Source organism: Aethalodelphis obliquidens, unplaced genomic scaffold, assembly GCF_003676395.1.
Source record: "Aethalodelphis obliquidens isolate GAN/ISIS:26980383/991018 unplaced genomic scaffold, ASM367639v1 scaffold10, whole genome shotgun sequence".
NCBI lineage: Eukaryota > Metazoa > Chordata > Mammalia > Artiodactyla > Delphinidae > Aethalodelphis > Aethalodelphis obliquidens.
Genome location: NW_020837954.1, coordinates 29,788,027 through 29,807,747, shown reverse-complemented (window position 1 = coordinate 29,807,747; position 19,721 = coordinate 29,788,027). Strand labels below are relative to the sequence as shown.

Here is a 19,721-nt window from a genome sequence, read left to right as displayed (position 1 = left end):
GTAGTATATACTAAAAAGAAGTAAGATTCCTGGTAGGAAGGTAAATTGGTGCAGCCACTATGGAAAACAGTATGGAGGTTCTTCAAAAAACTAAAAATAGAGTTACCATATGCCAATCCCACTCCTGGTCATACAGCTGAAGAAAACTCTAATTAAAAACAATACATGCACCCCAATGTTCACAGAGGCACTATTTACAAGAGCCAAGACATGGAAGCAACCTAAGTGTCCATCAACAAGAAGACGTAGTATATACATACAATGGAATATTACTTGGCCATAAAATAGAATGAAATAATGCCATTTGCAGCAACATGGATGCAACTAGAGATTATCATACTAAGTGAAGTAAGTCAGAAAGACAAAGACAAATACCATATGATATCACTTATATGTGGAATCTAAAATATAACACAAATGAACTTATTTACAAAGCAGAAACAGACTCACAGACATAGAAAATAAACATGGTTATCAAAGGGGAAAGGGGGCTGGGGGAGGGATAAACTGGGAGTTTGAGATTAGCAGATACAAACTACTATATATAAAACAAGATAAACAAGGTTCTACTGTATAGCACAGGGAACCTTATTCAATAAGGTTCAATATTCAACATATTGAATATTCAATATCTTGTAATAAACTATATGGAAAAGAATATGAAAAAGAATATATATATGTATATATATAACTAAATCACTTTGCTGTACACCAGAAACTAAAACAACATTGTAAATTAACTATGCTTTAATTAAAAAAAAAAAAAACAGTAATAACATATACCTAAATAAAGCAGGGAAGAAAAAAAGATTCTTGACATTAGACATTAACCTATAAATTCTGATGATTAAGAAATCTGTATTTCCAATTTAATTATCTGGTAGTAATTTTAAAAGAGTTGACAAGAGGGAGAATACACTGAGCAAAAATGATGGCTGAAGTTAAAAACTTGAGGGTAACACAAACATTTAAAGGGCAAAAAGAAGAGCTGTGAGAACCAAGAGATCCCTAAGGAGGGGTTATCACTGTCAGTGCTGGCTAGAACCTATGCAAGGAGAGAGTTCTCAAGTGCTGGTGGACCTCTAGCTTCATACAATCCATCTATCTTTCATGATACACTGCTGACCACTCAACCGCCCTTTCACTTGCCAAATTTGAAATTAAGTTCATCAGCTAACAAAAGAATGCTGAGTTATCTATCACTTAGGTGAGCTGTCTGCTAAACAACAGTTCAGTTTCAGCTGTGTTGCCAGGGTATATGTATTTCTTTTAACAAATTACACACTACATTTTTATAAATTAGGAAGAAAAAAGTCTGGAAAAATAAAAGTGTTACTACCAATGATCAATGTAAGTCTCAAATTTAATATGATTAAGGCAAATGTGGAAACAGGCAAGCAAAAATGGTTCAGACCATATGTTTGAGAAGAAAAAGAAAATACTGAAGAACACTTTTGAGATGCTGGAGAGATACTACTGACAAGGTCTAAAGGCAAAGGGTAACAGGCCATCTTATAATTTTTTAGGTTCTCAGAAGCGAAACCCTTCCCTTAGAAAACAGAGGCCTAAGGACTGACCTCACCGTATTTAGAATAATTCACAACTATTTTCAGTATCTTATATGCAAAAGATGATCCTGTATTAGCTCTAGCAATTAGGAAATCATTAATGAATTACCTCAGCAAAAACGGTTTCAACGGAATGGCAGAAAGAGAAGCCATTCTAGAGGAGATGGAGTAGTTAGTAGCATGAGACTGTGAGAATAGTTTCTTCTTTTAAGAATCTTTGTTAAACAGTGAAGTAAAAAAATTAGGGTGGTAATCTAAAGAAAGTGCAAAGTTAAAATAATATATTTGAGCATTTTTCAAGACTGAACAGAAGCAGTGAGTGGAGAGGACTGAAGATGTGGACTTCAGGACTGAAGCAGGACTGAAGATGTGGGAAGGAAAGTTGCCCTGGGAAGCAGGAAACGAGGTTATTTTCTAGTTTGGGGAAGAGTGGTCAGGTGGCAGAAATTTTACTCTAGGCAACTGAGAGATCAGGTTACCAAGGATAAAAGATTAAGGTATAATTCTTTTTGCTGACAGGTTATAAGAATGAGTTGGGTTTATTTGAAAAGTCTTCTTAGAGGTAACTCACCTGAAATAGCATTTTAAAGGAGAGTGTATGCTAAGACAGGCCAGAGGACAATCATTCTACAAAAGTGAGACAGAATGCCCCTGTGATCAAGATGGAGGTCCATACCAACTTTTCCAGAGCACCTAACCTATCCTGAGGCCTTTGTATAACCTAAGGGTCTTAAGTTTGGGTTCTGAAAGGGACAATTAAGTGATGAGTTGCCCCCTGGCATTGTACAGGCCACCCTACTCATGTCCAGGACACCACGATTAGTATAGAACAAACAGCTTCAAAAGAAGAATATCTAAAGTATTCAGTGCATATCAGAACACCCTAATTACCCAAAGCATTGTGACTTAAGTCATTCTTGAAACAGGTAAAACCCAGGAATCAAATCAATCAACATGCATTTCCAGGTAATACGGTCAATAAAATTTTATAGCTTGGTTTGTTTATCTTCAGTTAAGACTCTCACTTCAGGAGTTAAAAAATGGATTTCTTTGATTACCCACAGCAAACTTAAATAAAATCCAGCTTCCAATGTAAAGAAACTGTGACGACTTGATTTTCAGTTCAGCATCTTACCTCAGTAAAAACATTATAGTCACTTTATTTTACCAAGTCATTAAAAAAAAAAAAAATCACACAGATATTTTGCCAGAACTAAGATCAGGATAAACTAAAGAAACAGTTGCAGACATTATGGCAATGAACAAAACCTAGGTAAACAAGTTATGAGTCTGTTCTGTAAAAAGGTCAAAAGAGGCAAAGAAAAAGGGTTTTTACATGAAAACACTAATTGGAAAAGATATGTTCACTGCAGCATTATTCACAATAGTCAAGATATGGAAACAACCTAAGTGTCCACCAATGAATGAGTGGATAGAGAAGATGTGGTATATATGCGTACACACACACACACACACACACACACACACGCAGTGAACTACTTAGCCATAAAAAAGAAGGAAATCCTGCCATTTGCAACAACATGGTTAGAACTTGGAGGTATTATGCTAAATAAGTCAGATGGAGAAAGACAATATGATTTCACTCATATGTGGAATCTAAAATAAAACAAACAGACAAAACAAAAACAAACTCATAAAAGAGAACAGCTGAGTAGTTACCAGAGGGGAAGGGAGTTGGAGGGTGGACAAAATGGGAAAAGGAAGTCAACTGTATGGTTATAGATGGTAACTAGTCTTGTGGTGGTGATCACCTTGCAGTGTACACATGTATAATGCTATACTCATGAAACTTACATATTAAAAAAAAAAAAAAAGATAAGGTATGTTTTTTTCTCCTCCAAGCTACAAGACCAAAAAATATGTACAAGATGGAAATAAAACTCCAAGAAAGCTATAAAGCTGTCATTTGGAGGTTCTGAGAGAGATAAAGAGGGAATATTTCCACTAGGGTAACAAGAGTTCCTATATTTAAAGTAAGTACACACTATACATACATTCACACACACAGTATGTCAATTATCTATAGACAGACAATAATACTTCAGTTATTCTTACCTAATACCTGATAGTGTTCTTTCTCCTTTGTGAGCTGTTGGTTTACTGCCTGAAGTAACTGCTGTAACTGTGTTACAGTCTGATTTAGACTTACAGACATTGTCTCCTTCTCAGAAGACTCCTAAAAAGAAGACGGAAGAGATGAAAAACGCTGAGCACAAGAAAAAGGCATTTGCAACCAAAACCAAAAATAGTTTATTGCTGTTTTAAACACAAACAAAAAAATCTGAAAGATGATATGAAAACTGACAATAAAAACCACATAGCGCAATAGGGTTTGCTAACCTAGCATGCAAATTAGTTTACATCAAAGAAAGTTATGTTATAAATGTTGTCACTAGGTTACAAAGGGAAAAATCTAGAATCGATGAATATCAGATATAAATCCATTTCTCCTTTCAGAAAAAAAATTGCAAGGAACCAAAGGAGAGTACATTCATAACAACAGAAAAATAACAGTTAACATATATTGAGCTCTTACTAAACCTGAAGCACTGTTTTAAGTGTTACCCACTATTCTAAGTGTTTTATATAGTAATTCATTTATTCCCTTCAACAATCCTACAAGATAGGTACTAATATCATTGCCTTTTACAGATGGAGCAACTAAAGCACAGAGAGGATAAAAAGTTTCCCCTAAGTCAGTCACACAGCTACTGAATAGAACCAGGATTCAACACAAGCAGCAGAGTCTACATTCTTAAGCAGTACACCATAATACCTTCCACCACAAACCTAAACATTAACATAATAATGTCTCACCAAGCTAAAGTGAAAACAAACATTAATAAGAACACTGCATTTCAGATAAGATACCTCAAAGAAAAAATAACCTTGAGTTAAGAATGCAACATAATTGATAGAAGCACATTAAAAAGGCATTTTTTTTAGGTAGAAATGGACCCTGTACATTTTTTATTCTTCACATAATTTACAAGGTAATCAGCGCAGAGATTTGGAGCTAAAGAAAATGCATACCGTTTCTGGGGAAACATCACTATTCTCAATAACAGTAGTGTCTCCAGCAGCTTTTATTATTTTTGACTGGATAAGATCCAGTGACTGTTGAGCCTGTGAGGAAAGCAATATGGAGTCTCTGAATAATACAACTGATAAATAAATATATACAAGAAAAAATATGAGTGATTTTCTTACACTCATTATATTTTGTACAAAACTAAAGCTCTTCTCAAAATACAATGTAAAGCCAACCTGTTCCGTTTTTTCCCCCAAATCAAATAGCTTTCTCCCCCACCAGATTATAAAAGCACACGCTCACCATTTTAAAAAGTTCAAACAATGCAGAAAATGTATAAAGAAATAAAAAGCAGAAATAAGCACAGTGATATTTAGGTTAACATTAGTCTAGATCAGAGGTCAGCCAAATCTAGCCACACACAGCCTGTTTTTGTAGAGCTCACAAGCTAAGATTGGTTTTTACATTTTTAAAGAGTCGTGCTAGACAAAAAAACAGAGTATATGAAAGAAACTATAGGTGGCCCACAAATCCTAAAACAGTTTGTGAGTTTGCTGACTCCTAGTCTAGATCCCTCTTTAGTGCATATATGTCCTAACAGAAAATTGGTAGAAAATGTTCTATAAATGGGCTTTTAACATACATGCTGTTTGACGAAGCATTTTCTTTTTACATGTCAATAAATATTTATGTGCATTTCCAATTCAGAGTTGCACAGTATTTCTATTACATAGATATGGTACAGTTCACTTTCAACTACTGTTGACATTTTATGCCAAATAACACGGCATATCCATATCTTTGAGCACCTGTTTAATATCCTTAAAGTACCTCTTGAGAAAACAAACTGCTAGGCTAAAACTGCAAGTTTTATATTTTGTCCAGTGATCAAACATTCACGTTATCAAAATATAAATCAGATTGCTCAATCCTGACAATGTATCATATATCTAAGTCAGAGTTCTGAAACTTTTTTTTTAATAATTCACATTCTTAATTTATTTTCATTCACAAAACAGCTCTTGTAAATGCCATTTTATAGAAGATAAACTTGAGACTTGCAAAGAGCAAATAATTGCCCCATGGTCACACAGCTCAGAAGTGGCAGCAGTAGGATTCAAACCTAATGAAACTTCTTAAGTTCACATTTTATCTACTGGTGACAACATCAAAGTAATCTGAAGCAACTCTAGATTCCTAGACTTTTGCATAACAATTATGATATAATCATACAGAACCAACAAATATTTCTTTCAACCTTTAAAAGAGTGGCAAATTTAATTGTTTTGCTAATGACTAGATCTGCTATAAACAATCTTAGCTCTAAAGCAGCTCTGATAAAAGCATTTATGAATTACACTATTAAAAATCTCAAAACAGGGGCTTCCCTGGTGGCGCAGTGTTTGGGAGTCCGCCTGTCGATGCAGGGGACACAGGTTCGTGCCCCGGTCCAGGAAGACCCCACATGCCGCGGAGTGGCTGGGCCCGTGAGCCATGGCTGCTGAGCCTGCGCGTCCGGAGCCTGTGCTCCGCAACAGGAGAGGCCACAACAGTGAGAGGCCCGCGTACCACAAAAAAAAAAAAAAAAACTCAAAACAGAATTACAAATAACTTGTCAACCTAACGCAAAGAATAAAAAATGTAATCCTAAAAATCACCCATCTACATGTGAGATTAAGAAAAACATATTTCTACAAAGAAATAAAGGGACGAATTTCTGAAACATCAGAGGTCTATATATACTTCTTTCACATTCATGAAGATCAAAAGAAACATACTTTGTAAATGACTATATAAGCAAATCCCAATAAAAAATATATAGATGTAACCAATTTTAAGAGTCACATCAACTGAATTCAAAATTTAATCTACACTTTACAAAGCAATTAATTATATAAATATGATGAAATGAAGAAGCGAATTAAGAATGGAAAAACAAGCCAAAAAGTCTAGATCCAAATATGTAACTGTATAACAAACAGCTTAAATTTATAAACAAATTAATGTAATGATGTGAAAGAATGAATCCAGGGTTAGCAGTATGTCTGCTTAAGATTCAAGGTACAACATAATATGATGATATGGCATCTTCAGGACAAGCAGTGTCTTACCTTATGCAAGTCACCAGCTACCTTCTGTCTTTCACTTTGTTCAGTTCTAAGTTTTGCAAGTGTTTCATTTAACTGCTTCTTTAACTGTAAAAATACAGGAACACCACAATTAATTCACATCCTTCTTTGATTCCTTCTTTGATTATGCTGAGACCTCTAGGACTGAAGAATGAATGAGAAAGAATGGGCTCGCTAACAGTTATTATGCACAGTGGATTAGCCAATATGCTGCACCAGATGTACAGAAAAGCTAAGAAGTGGAGGTTCCAATCTGTAAAGCTAAACATAAGAAAAGCTACAAAACCAACTAGAGTTGAGAGTAGAAAACTGCAAATGTAAAAACAAAACCATCAAATTCCAGTAGATTATTTTTTTTTTAAGTATTACTATTCACTATTCATAGGGCAGTTCATTCACATTTATTTCAAATTAAAAGGCAAGTCATAAGAAATTTTACTAGTTTTTAAATGTTTAAAGGCTTTCTTAACCTATATAGTTCAGTTAAGAAGAATCAATTGTGTAATATTTTTAATAAAAACATTGAACAGAAGATTACAAATCCAGTAAAATGAAATCTTCAAAAATTTAAATGTCACTCATCCTTTAAGATGTCACTAGAAAGATAAGTGCAAGACCACACTGGCCTAACTATACCAACAAGGCATGTCTTAATATATACATCTCAACCAACTTGTTGCAACAGTTATAAAGCTCTATTAAACTCTAGAGCTAATACATAATGACTGTTCTCTTAGTAACTATTCTGATTACATAAGAATGAGGGAAATGGACTCACTGACAAAAGATAACTTTTTCTTATTAAACTCATCAAGTTAATTATGTCTCTCACCCACAGGCACAGCATTCCAAACAGTTCTAGAAACCCAAAAGGGGGAAATATAAGACACTGACATTTCGAACATGTAGAGAGAATTAGTGCAGGACATTCCATTTGGAAATTTTATTTTGGGAACTCTATTTATCCCAAATGCTTCAGTTCTTGCTCCTTTACTTAACTCTGATTTCACACATCAGAGAGGTTATTCCTTTGGCCCAGGAACACACAATGTATAAGCAAACAAAATTATTTTAATATATCTTAAAATGTGGCAACAGTTACCCTGAGCAAAAAGCAAACAGGAAGATTAAAATGAAGACTGCAAACTCAAGGCAAAAAAATTTTAAATATCACTCAAAATGACCTCTTGACAGAAGTAAAGGGTCAAAATGTACAAAGAGAGCATCAGACTGAATGGAGACTCAACCATAATCCTGTGGGTTTGATGCTGCACTGGAATCAGCCACAAAGCATCAAAGTTAAAAGTAAAATCTCCAACAACTGTAGGTGGAAGTGGGTTTTTAAAAAACACATTACAGGGGCTTCCCTGGTGGCGCAGTGGTTCAGAGTCCGCCTGCCGATGCAGGGGACACGGGTTCATGCCCCGGCCCGGGAGGATCCCACATGCCGCGGAGTGGCTGGGCCCGTGAGCCATGGCCGCTTAGCCTGCGCATCCGGAGCCTGTGCTCCGCAACGGGAGAGGCCACAACAGTGAGAGGCCCACGTACCACAAAAAAAAAAACAAAAAAAACCACATTACAGGATAAGCATATCACTTAAAGCTGTTGCATATCACAGTACCAATCTGTGCAATGTATAGCAAACGTATGCATAAAACCTTAATTGAATCATTCCCACACTGCAGTGGGAATGATTCAATTAAGGTAAAATAAAGGTAAATTTTATTTCAAAAATAGAAAGGGGCGTGTGTGTGTGTGTGTGTGTGTGTGTCGGGGTGCGGACTCTGTGTACATTTCATAGAGAGCTCTACTCTGAAAATTGATTCCCATAAATCACTGCTGTAACACTGCTTAACATGAATGAGTTAAGAAATTTTCTTTGGTACATACAGCAGTACTAAAAAGAAAATCCCAAACTTGGCAGCGTTAACTTATAGTAAGGAGAAAACTGTCTTACTGCAATTGTACTAGAGTTCATTCAAGTACTTTTTTTTTTTTTTGCAGTATGCGGGCCTCTCACTGTTGTGGCCTCTCCCGTTGCGGAGCACAGGTTCCGGACACGCAGGCTCAGCGGCCATGGCTCACAGGCCTAGCCGCTCCGCGGCATGTGCGATCTTCCCGGACCGGGGCACGAACCCATGTCCCCTGCATCAGCAGGCGGACTCTCAACCACTGCACCACCAGGGAAGCCCCATTCAAGTACTTTTTAAAAATCTAATCATATTCTTAAGTTTTAAAAGTCACAGATAGACATAATGATTACTGTTTCAAACATACAATAAGATAGTCATGTTTATTTAAAAAAACAAGCCTGCCTCAGTGTAAATTTTCAGAAAATTTAAGAATGGGAATACAGGGTACTCTGTCTTTATACAACATTTAACTAACTTTGAGTCTGTAGTTTTCGGATTATTATGCTCTGAATGATAAGACGATGATAAAGAATTCCACAAGCTTTTTGTTATCTATAATGTGTAGAAAGGCCAGTTAAAATAAGAAGCTACATTGGATCGTTGCCCTTGAACGAAGAATATGTATCTTCCACCTTCAATAATCTCCTTCCAGGTTAGAAAATAAGAGGCTCAGTTAACTATGCTAACTCTGAGAAGAGAATCTTTGCAACTCAGCCAATCTTTGTCTGTTTGTTTCATTTCTTTATTCACTGAAAATAATGCTGTTGAAGAAATTTGGTTTTATAAAACACAGAAAATTCTGAAAAAGAGTTGCAAGCCAAACATGCCATTGTTAGGAGCTAAGAAAAGAAGGATCATCTTAGGAATCAAGAAAAGACAGACCATCTTGAGTCATCAGAATATGAAGATTATCTTAAACTTATAAAAATGCCAAGCTAAAGGTGTTAGCAAGGAGAAGAAGTCTGGATGGTTTCTCCACATGTCAACACAAGTGTTTTCAGAGCCTACTTGATACCCCGTGGAGAACAAGCTTCTTACCAAATTTAGCTCTTCATTCTGTCTTACTGCTTCAGAATATGAATCATCAAGTTTTTTCTGCAATTCAGTCAACAGATCTTTCAGCTGCAATGAAGTTTAGAGTTTAAGATTGATTTCCTTATGATATCCCATGTTTGTATGCTACTTGGAAGCTCTGCCAGAAACAACTTACACTGAAATATTTTATCACTGTTATAAATTTAACTTAAATTGAGAAGGTTGAAAAAAATTCTATCATAAGTACCTCTCTGACTTCTGTAACATAGGTAGATCGTTCCATTTCTGCCTTCTCTAGCTCCATTTCCAAATGCTCTTGTTCTCTTCTCAGCTAGCAGTGCAACAAAGAAGGAAAAGTTAAGAGCCATATTTAAGAGGCTTCCCTACAATGAAAAGTTATGACACTTAAGAATATAAAACTATACCATCTGAAACACTACTCAAGATATTCTTAAAGGCGTAACAACCACATCATAAGACAAAAGAAATCTTAAAACACAGCTTGTAAGACAATCCTTAATGCTAAAAAATGAGTCCATAGGTTACAAGTCAAATGGTGAGATAACATACATTTTCAATATCTTTATTTTCTCTTCTTAATCGCTCTAGCTCTTGCTCCGAAGATGTGAATGACAATTGCATCTGAAATGTGAAATAATTACATGACCAAGTTAAACCACCAAGGATACAGAGGCTTTTCTATCTTGTAGAATTTTAATCAATTAGACACTTCAGAGGGTTTTTTTATGTATCTCACTTAAAGCCATAACTGAATTTTAAAAGATCTTAAAAATTAGAGTGTCACATTTAACTTGATTTAAACTGTGGTCAAAACCTACCCCATTTGCATGGTATTATATTAGGTCCAGTTAATTGTTAATTAACTGTAATTAACAATAATCAGCTGTACTTAATCCCCAAATGCATTAATATAGAATACCATCAGCAACCCCAGATTCTGCATAGGTCAGCCCAGGAAAACAAGTGAGCAAGAGATGGCACTCTTTACCACACCCAAGTACTACTACGCCATTCTATATGAGCATCCAAGATACCAGATTTTGGTATCTGTGGAGACTCCTGGAACTAATTCCTTGATGGATATGGAGGGACAACTGTAAACAGAAGAAAAACTAAGACTACAAAATAATATTCAAGTCCCGTGAACAGAAGAAGGACTTACTTTTTCTTGAATACTATATCATGAGTCACATACCTGTGTTTTAAAACTTATTGTGAACACCAAATTCTTTGCCTTCTGCTATCACATTGTGGTTCTTTAACTTCCAAAGCACTCTGCACTCTGTATCATTACTCTTTAGTCGTACCCTAAACCAGTGAGTCTCAAGCGTCAGTGGGCATCAGAATCATTCGGGGGGCTCTTTAAAACACAGACTGCTAACCCCACAGCTTCACATTCGGTAAGCCTTGGGGGGGCCCAAACAATGTGCGTCTCTAACAAGTTCCCACGTGACGCTAACGCTGCGCGTCCAGGGCCCACACTGTGAGAACCACTACTCTAAGCTTTTTTTTTTTTTTTTAAATCGTTCACACATCCCTTTTATTTTTTTTCCCCTAAGCTCTTCGTTTTTAAATACCTGTTTAATAGTCTTTTGTGATTCATCGACCTTAACTTTCCATTTATTCTCTTCTTGCTCCACACTTCTCTGTAGTTTCTGTAAAATTCCTTCCTATAAACAAAAGTATAGTTGTTCTGAAAACTTCATGTTCTAATACCAAGATAAACTATTTAAGCAACTAAGTAATGTTAATAATTATTTTAAAATGTAGGTTAAAAATCATTTCCTACTGTTTCTGCAAGGACGGATTTGTATTTTTCACACTCTAGCTGTAACAATGTGTGCATTTCATCAGCTTCTTTCAACTTGTGCTCTAAAACCTGCAAATAAAATAAAGAAAAATTCTCTAGTTTAGTTTTACCAGAAAGTTTTGTGCTTCAAATTTGTTTCAGTACTTAATGGTATATTATACAAACGGTTTCTGTTTTATTATTAATTACTACATTTCAATCTTCTTAAGTAACAATGAAGTTTAATTACCTTTTTTATGGTCATTTGATTTTCCTAATAAAACTCTTAGAGTCTGTTTAATACAAAATATATCACACAATTTTGTAATAAATAGGCTTGTCACTCTTTAGTGAGACAGTAAATCAAAGCAGATCCACATGTGAAGTAAGATCACAATGCCATGGGAAAGAAATTTTATTCATGCCACTTGAGAGACAAAAAAAGTTAATCTCCCAAATTTCAGTAGTCAAGGATAAAAATACATCTAGGCTCTGAATACTCTTAAGTAATGTATTTGGGAATACATTAGCAAACCAGTCAGTTTCTACCTATCAACTGATCTTTACTTTCTAAACCCAAGCTAAAAAGAGAGCAACGGACAGTTAAATATTCAGTTTTAGAAATGACTAAGATAACAGAGTTAAACGAGAAACATCAGCTTTGTACACAAATCAAACACAGGGAAGACTTAATACCATTTCCACCAAAATGTACACAAAAATGAAACCACCTTCTTATACTTTCTGAAAAGATCACTATTCTACTCATAATATAGCCTTTATCTTTCCCAAGCTTATAAAGACAAATTCTGATTTACTTCTTTTTTCTATGTTTCTTTAAAATATAAATACTTCACTTCATGAACTAACCTTAACCTCTTCTGAACCTGAAGTTCCAGCCACACATTCTTTTGCCCTCTTTTCAAATCCATGCAACCATTCACTATAACTCTGTGGAGAAGAAAAGTCAAAACAACCAATTTCAAAAAATACCTAAATGAAATAAGTAAGTATTTTAAATAACCAAATTAGAAGATTATAAAAGAAATCTATATAGACAAATACCATCCTTCTGGAAATTTCAAAGAAGAATAGAATTGTTACATAAGTTGTACGTGACCCAGCCTTGAAAATAAACACTAAAAATATGCCTAAGTACTACCACAAAATCAAATTTAAATTTATTTACCCTGTCCTAGGATATGTGCAACTGAATTCTGGACATACAGGTAGAAGATCTGGGCTCAAACCAGCCTCTACCACTTACTAGTGCTAGGACTAATAGATTCAGTATTTAAGACAGAGAAAGCCTAGAATGAATAATTTTTCAAACTTTTTTTCAGGTGAACCAGTTCTCAAAAACTGAACTCATAAACTAAAAGTTCAATTGAGATACTGTAGTCAAAAGATTTCAGATTCTGTGAAGGTGCTCCAGGGATTGTGAAAATACTTCAAAATAAATAAGTATTATGAAGCATTTTTTAAATCATAATGAGAGATAAGAATACACAAACATTTGTGTGTTTAAAACCAACAAAAACTCTATTTGTACTGAAAGGTCAGCTGATGCAAACACAAGGCATTATTATAATTTTAGTCATTATTCCAAATTTCAGAATAAATTATTCTAGATTTTTGATGATTCTTGTCTGAATTTTAAACTCTGATAGAGAGTATTTGTTAGATACTTTAAAGCAAATTTCCTCTTATTCCTCTTTTAAGTCTTTGGTTTGGTTTAATTCAAGACAAAAAGAACACACATGAAATTTCTATTAATTGCTCCAATTAAAAGTTTTACTTATGTGGCTGAATCAGGATTCTCTATACTCTATCAAATAAAAAACAAAACTGGATGCTGAGATCACCCTGTAGTACAATACCCCGTAGTACATTTTAGTCAAAAAAGCCTCTCCATTTAAAAACAAAATTACATTCTCACATCATAAATCTGAATGATGACAAAATGATACTATTAAAATCCTACCTAGCTTCAAATACTGGGATTCAATATAAATTAAATTCAGATTTAGATGCTTAAAGTATGTAAGCCTCTCTTCAATCCAGGTCATATAGTTTAGATCACTCCTCTGCTGATTTTCTTAGCAAAAAAGCAATAGAAAACAGTTTAAAAAAATTACTTCATGTATAAAAGCCCTTTTATATCTACTGACTATATTAATAATATTAAATTTAATTATTATCTTAAGGTAAATAGTTTATTATCCATATCTCTAAAAATTTTAAATGCTAGACCCTAGGTAGCACACAAAAAGCTTAATATATTTCTTAAATACAGACTACACGCAGAAGTATTCAACTTTTAACAAGTGGATGAACAAAAGCCAAATATCATCATTCATGTCTTATGGTGATTTATAAATATTTATAGTGTCAAAAAGGTCTGGTGGTTGAAGGTGGGTAATATTGCTGTTAAGAATGAATTTGTTACATTAAAAAGAATTTTTAATTCTGGTGATCTTATACAATCTTTAAAGAAGAGAAACACAAATTATTAACTCTTTTGGCTCATAAAATACTGCCAAATAAATCCTGCAATTCTATTTCCACTAATAAAATATAAAGTAGGAATAAAGAAATAAAAACGGCTTATGGCCACAAAGGAAAAAATATGAAGTATATGAAGAGCAACCCTTTCTCCTAGGTTCAATGTAAGAACAGTACTAGAACTGACAATTTATTCATATTGCCCAGCACAGGTTATTTCATCAGCTCAACCCGTATCTACTAAGCTGATCAAACCTGAATATATCCTCAACAGTTACAACAGAAACAAAAGAATTTTTGCTTCTTGTGCAAGTTAGATGCAGACGATATGTAGATAAAACCGAAGAGAGCAAGCAGCTAACTAAGACTGCACAGAGAACAGGCCATGACGTCTACTTACATCACACCTGGCACCTACAGCCCTCTCCTTGAGAAATACCCTGATTCCAAGTTTGGGGCAGGAAGTGTACACAATAAATCAGGAACAACTTGTCACACCACAAAGCAAAGAAGCTACCAAAGTTTAGCAGTGCTGTGTCAAAAGGATTTGGTAGCCAGCCTAAATAAGCTCCAACGGGCCAAAGAAGCAAAAGCAGACATGATGGACCTCCTAATGGAAGTACACAACACTGGCCATGAAGTAGTCTTGCCTCTACCCATCCTAACCCTGAAGTGTTGAGCCTGAATCTAATCAGGCCTCCACTGACTACCAATTTATAGGATACACAAAGGACAGAGGAACATACTGACATTACTGGGATGCACTCAGCTAAATCCAGACTGGGAAACTGCATGTGAAACCACTACATTAAAAAAAAAAAAAAAAGGGTGGGCGAGGGGGTGTGCTGACAAATAAAAGGGAACCCGTGGAATAAAGATGATCCAAAAGACGTCTTAAATCAATCACAGGTTGACCTTATTTGAGTCCTGACTAAAACAAACTACAATAAGTAGTTATTATTTCATTAAAATACATTATATGACAACTAAAAAATCCAAATATTGACTAGATGTATGACATAAAGAATTTTTTTTAAATATAATAGTATTTTCTTAAAGGAATCCTTATATTTTAGAAATATTTACAAATGAAATGCTCTGATGTTTGACTTCCTTCAAAATAACAGAGGAAGTACAGGGCTAGAAGTAAAACAAGACCGTGCATCAAGGCATGCGATATACTGGTAATGGCTGAAGTGAGATACTGGTTTACCTGGCTCATTACGCTCCTCTCTCTGCTTCTGACTATACATACATACAACTTCCCACTAAAAGAGAAAAGGACCTGTGCCACCATTTTAGTGCCCTCAAGTATTCACTGTATTAACTCTCTCAACGGAGGGAACTTTTCTCTCCCATTTAAAACACATACAACCTCAAATAAAGCAAGTTGTTCTATATCATCTTTAAGACTTTTGCTTGAAGCAAGTTGTTCTATATCATCTTTAAGACTTTTGCTTGAAGAAGTTAACAGATGACCAAAATCTTAAGTTATGAAATAAAAATAGCCTGGTTCTTAGTATTAAATACATTTAAAAATAAAGTGTTCCTAAAACTAAGAAGGAATCACTTAAAATTAAGTTCTATTTTGAATAAAGCCATTAAGAACATTACTGATTTATTAACCACTATTGACTTAGGAAGAAATATTTCTTTCCCAAATATGATGTTTATGATCCTCTAAATAATATGTCTCATATGCAAATTTTATAGATTACAACAAAGTATCAACTGAAAAACCATAAATGTCTTTGAACCAAGTTATTGATTTTAACTACTCAAAACACCCTAGATTAAAAATGAAAAAGACTGAGGGATCAGTGCACCCTAAAACCAAGTGCAGAGTGCAAATGCTGCTTATTCACAACTTCCTTGAATAATGATAAAGATGTCATATTTTAAAAAATAATAAATTAATCTTACCAAATTAGAAGGTACAGACACCTTTGGAAATAATTTTTTGAGAACTTCTTTAGCTTCTAACTCAACAGCTTCCACATGCTGTTGTCTTTCCTAAAGCAGAAGAAGAACCAAATCAAACTTACAAGATTACAGAATTAAAAAAAAAAAAGCTACAGTCTTTTAAGCTCTAAGGGAAGAAAAAGACTTAATATTTTAAAATTTCTTCTTATTACTGACAAATGTTCAAATTTCCCATTCTGAAATATCAAAATGCTTACATAAGAAAAAATCTGCAAAATCATCCTAAGTAACAATGTCTTATATTAATCAAACTAAGGCAATATCTGACAATATGGACATTTTCCTTGCCATCAAGTGATACCCCTCCAGGAACAATTCAAAAAACAAACAAAAACACAAAAAATAATTCCTACAGCTAAAACAAACTGCATGCAAAAAATATGCATCTGGGTGACATAACTGAGGCTTATTAGGCTGGTAAATCTCTTTCCAAAAAATGCATCACTGATGGACCATGGAATTAAAATGGCAACTTTGATACTTCCAGTTTCAAGGTCAGGTGAAGCTATTTATGCTAAACAAAGGGGGGGAAAAAAGGAACCACCAAAATTTGACAGGTGTACATATGGGAAAAAGAGAAAGAGGAAAAACTGATGGTGCACTACTTCACCAATGCCGTCAAGAAGACTAACTCTGGCATGTGTGTATGGACTCTGTCAGCTGTTACATTTAAAGATAAGTATCACAAATGCATGTCTAGATTTGGTGATTTTAAATCCAAGTCTAATGGGTATCAATTATTAACTCAAAAGCATTGTTTGTCAAAATTAGGGTAATGACTTGATCACACAAAAAAATAAAAATCGAATATTCAAACTATCTCTACAAGATTAAAAAACAAAAAAAGACATATATAAAAATGCACATCTAAACCAAGCCAAGAAAATCATCTCAAAACACTGGTGAAGTTCAACAGGTGACAAGAAGGCAAGCAAGCTAGCAAGATCTCAACCCTATCTTCCCCCGCCATTTAAATCAATCTTTCAAATCTATTATGGATTTAAGATGCACACACTTCAATTTAAGAAAATCTAATAACATGAAAATCTAAAGTTACACAATAAGAAGCTAGAGATTAATCATATTCTGTACACACAAAAAGCTGTTACTTTATTCGGATTAATGGCAGGATTTTAAAAATGGATGTTTTAATGGAGTATTTTCAATAACTCAGTAAAGTCCACTATTTTTCAGGGATACATCCACCTAACTGCATAAAATAAGGTACACTCATTTAAGGAAAATGATTAACTGCTAATTCAGAAACAATGAAGAGCTCATTTTTATCATCTGACCATAGAAGTGGTAGAGCAATCTCTAAAGAAGATCAGGAAAAGAGACACTGTGGAACAGAAACTTTTTTGAAAATTCCCCAAGGGAAAAAGAATCTAACTAAAGGAAATAGGTGTCTAACTTGTAACTGAGAAGCACAAGGATGTACTAGCAATTTTAGGTAAAACGTTTTCATTTGACATAGTAGTTTGGTTGTGGATAGCAATTTCTATTCCACTTTAATATTGAAAACTGCATTATTATAATTTCCTTACTATCTTTACCTAAATGTAACATGTGTGAAGTACCTTTCATGTGAACCTGTCATTAATAGTAGGTCCTCAAGAACATTTACTCCTTACAGCACAACCTGTAGTCAGGGGTCAATCAACATCATTTTATACCTATGCTATCTGAGGACTGTCTAAATTCCATTAAAATAGAGAAGGAGTATAAAGTCTATGCTCTGTAGATCATCAGCCATGCGAGAAGCCATCATGCACTTGGTGATTAGTTCTGAAATATATATAAATTCTTAAATTCACCACCAAACACATGATGAAACAAATTCTAGCTTTCTTTTGGCATCATAATATGCAAGAATGCCTATGACAGGTGGCACATAACTTCTTGTAGGAATGGCATATTAAGAGTTTAGCACTTTCTAGATAACCAGCCTCATTAACAAAATAAGGCTAAAAGGTAGCTCGTAACAGTGAAAAACAAAGTTACAGAAACAATCAGAAACTATACAGAACCCCCACTGCTGACGGGGCTGACTGCAACCACTGACAATAAAATAATAACGTCCTACCTGGCCTAGATTTTTCTACTCTCTGGCTTAGATTTCTCTGGTTCCAATATCTGCCAATATCTCAAATTAAGGTTTTAGTGAAAATTAGGGCCTGATGAATAAGTATATAAGTAAATACAAATCCATTTACACTAAAGGAAATATAACTACAAACATGACGGATAAAAAAATTTATTAAAATTCTATTCTGCTTAAAAAAAAGTCCTTCAAATGTCACTAAGACTTACATTTAAAATTCAGCATATTACCTTAGCACACAAAATACTTACAGAATGCTGAATTGAATAACATAATGAACTTTAATTAACCCATATATGAAATTCAATAATTCTGTTCCACATTTATTCTTGGTAGGAATTTTCAAAGTGCTTGACTGAACTGGCACATTTATTTCTCTCAATCTTTAAAAACAGCTTCTCGATTACAATTCATTAGAAATCTTTAAATCCATGGAACAACTTGAACTCAGGGAGAATACCTTTAATCGTCTTTAAGACTGAAGGGGATATATGTTTCAGGAGCACTTTACGTACTCTGGTCAAGAGGATTACCCCTTACATTAATATTCCATACTAAACATAAAATGTGCATCATTACTGCCCAGATACTTCAAAACCTAAAGTTTAATTTTAATTCCATCTCTTCTAAGGAAGCATCCCCAATAACACACCCAGAATTGATCCCGTCCTTGTACTTCTGAAGACTTTTATCATTTTCCACCTTGTCTGAGTCATCTTGGAGTGCCTCAAAGAACCTAGGAGAGTCCACTGTGCATCACAGGTGCATTCTAGGTAGTCAAATGTGTTTGTTAATTCAGTTAGATTTTTTTTGGCTCAGGGTTTTCACCAAGTTGTCTTAATCAACCCAAGAGGTACACTCTGTCTAAGACGAGCTTACATGGGTAGCATAGGCTTCCTGAGACTCATCAGCTTAAAGCAGTAATCACCAAAGCTCAAACAATCAAGTAATCACAACAAAACAGCATGCCCAAAATTAAAGCTTCAAGGAGTAGATGAAAAAAAGCAGAGATGACAGAGGTGATAAATGTGGATGATAAGGAGATTTTATATTCAAATTGCAGTAAAATTAAATGCTTTAGTCTGATTTTAAGACAAGCTGCAGATTTTCTCTGTTCAGTGGATTGTTTCTAGGAGTTAGCATTACAACCTTGGAAGTCTTGTTCACTTTGTCCTGCAGCATTTTTTCAGTTGATGCCAATGCTTCCATTGCTTCCCAGTTTTTCTCCCGAAGGTCCTAATCATTTTTAGAAAGAATGATTTCAGTTTATCCATTATTGAAAGATTTTTGCTTTTTGCTTCATCAGTATTTTGCACTGCATTTAACTGCTGCTTACTGCAAAATTATTTCAATGGGAAAATATGTATATTAGCAAAAAAATAAAAAGCAATGTTTAGAAGTTTGAATGAGAAAATAAAGATGCCCACTTCCCATGTTTTAGTATACACACCAAATATGCCAGCTTTAAAGTAATTACTATGCACATATAACAAGGAAGAAAAAGCATTCAAAAGTAAACACAGAAACCAAGATTACAAATATAATTTCAGGTACATAGAATATTAGAGGATTAAGGACAGAACAAATACACAAGTATTAGAAAAAGCTTTATGTGTGATTTT

General features: G+C 34.4%; 1 protein-coding gene and 1 long non-coding RNA gene across 13 annotated transcripts in view; both read right to left on the bottom strand.

Annotated features, from left to right (window-relative positions):
* KTN1 (kinectin 1) overlaps positions 1-19,721 on the bottom strand; it is a 119,880-nt gene that overhangs the window by 3,105 nt on the left and 97,054 nt on the right. For 3 of the 12 annotated variants that reach the window (XM_027111333.1, XM_027111331.1, XM_027111332.1), the window contains 11 exons: positions 19,249-19,335; positions 15,936-16,025; positions 12,378-12,458; positions 11,508-11,597; positions 11,296-11,388; positions 10,268-10,339; positions 9,945-10,028; positions 9,701-9,784; positions 6,732-6,815; positions 4,623-4,715; positions 3,645-3,765 (listed from right to left, as the gene is read on the bottom strand). In XM_027111333.1, the coding sequence (XP_026967134.1) occupies positions 3,645-3,765; positions 4,623-4,715; positions 6,732-6,815; positions 9,701-9,784; positions 9,945-10,028; positions 10,268-10,339; positions 11,296-11,388; positions 11,508-11,597; positions 12,378-12,458; positions 15,936-16,025; positions 19,249-19,335 (979 nt within the window). The remainder of the gene's footprint in view (positions 1-3,644; positions 3,766-4,622; positions 4,716-6,731; positions 6,816-9,700; positions 9,785-9,944; positions 10,029-10,267; positions 10,340-11,295; positions 11,389-11,507; positions 11,598-12,377; positions 12,459-15,935; positions 16,026-19,248; positions 19,336-19,721) is intronic. The other 9 variants (XM_027111338.1, XM_027111335.1, XM_027111341.1 and 6 more) reach the window with 7 other exon arrangements.
* LOC113622790 (uncharacterized) lies at positions 6,874-8,824 on the bottom strand. The gene is made up of 2 exons (XR_003433660.1): positions 8,301-8,824; positions 6,874-8,061 (listed from the first exon to the last, which is right to left on the bottom strand). It is a non-coding gene; the product is annotated as an uncharacterized LOC113622790 (long non-coding RNA).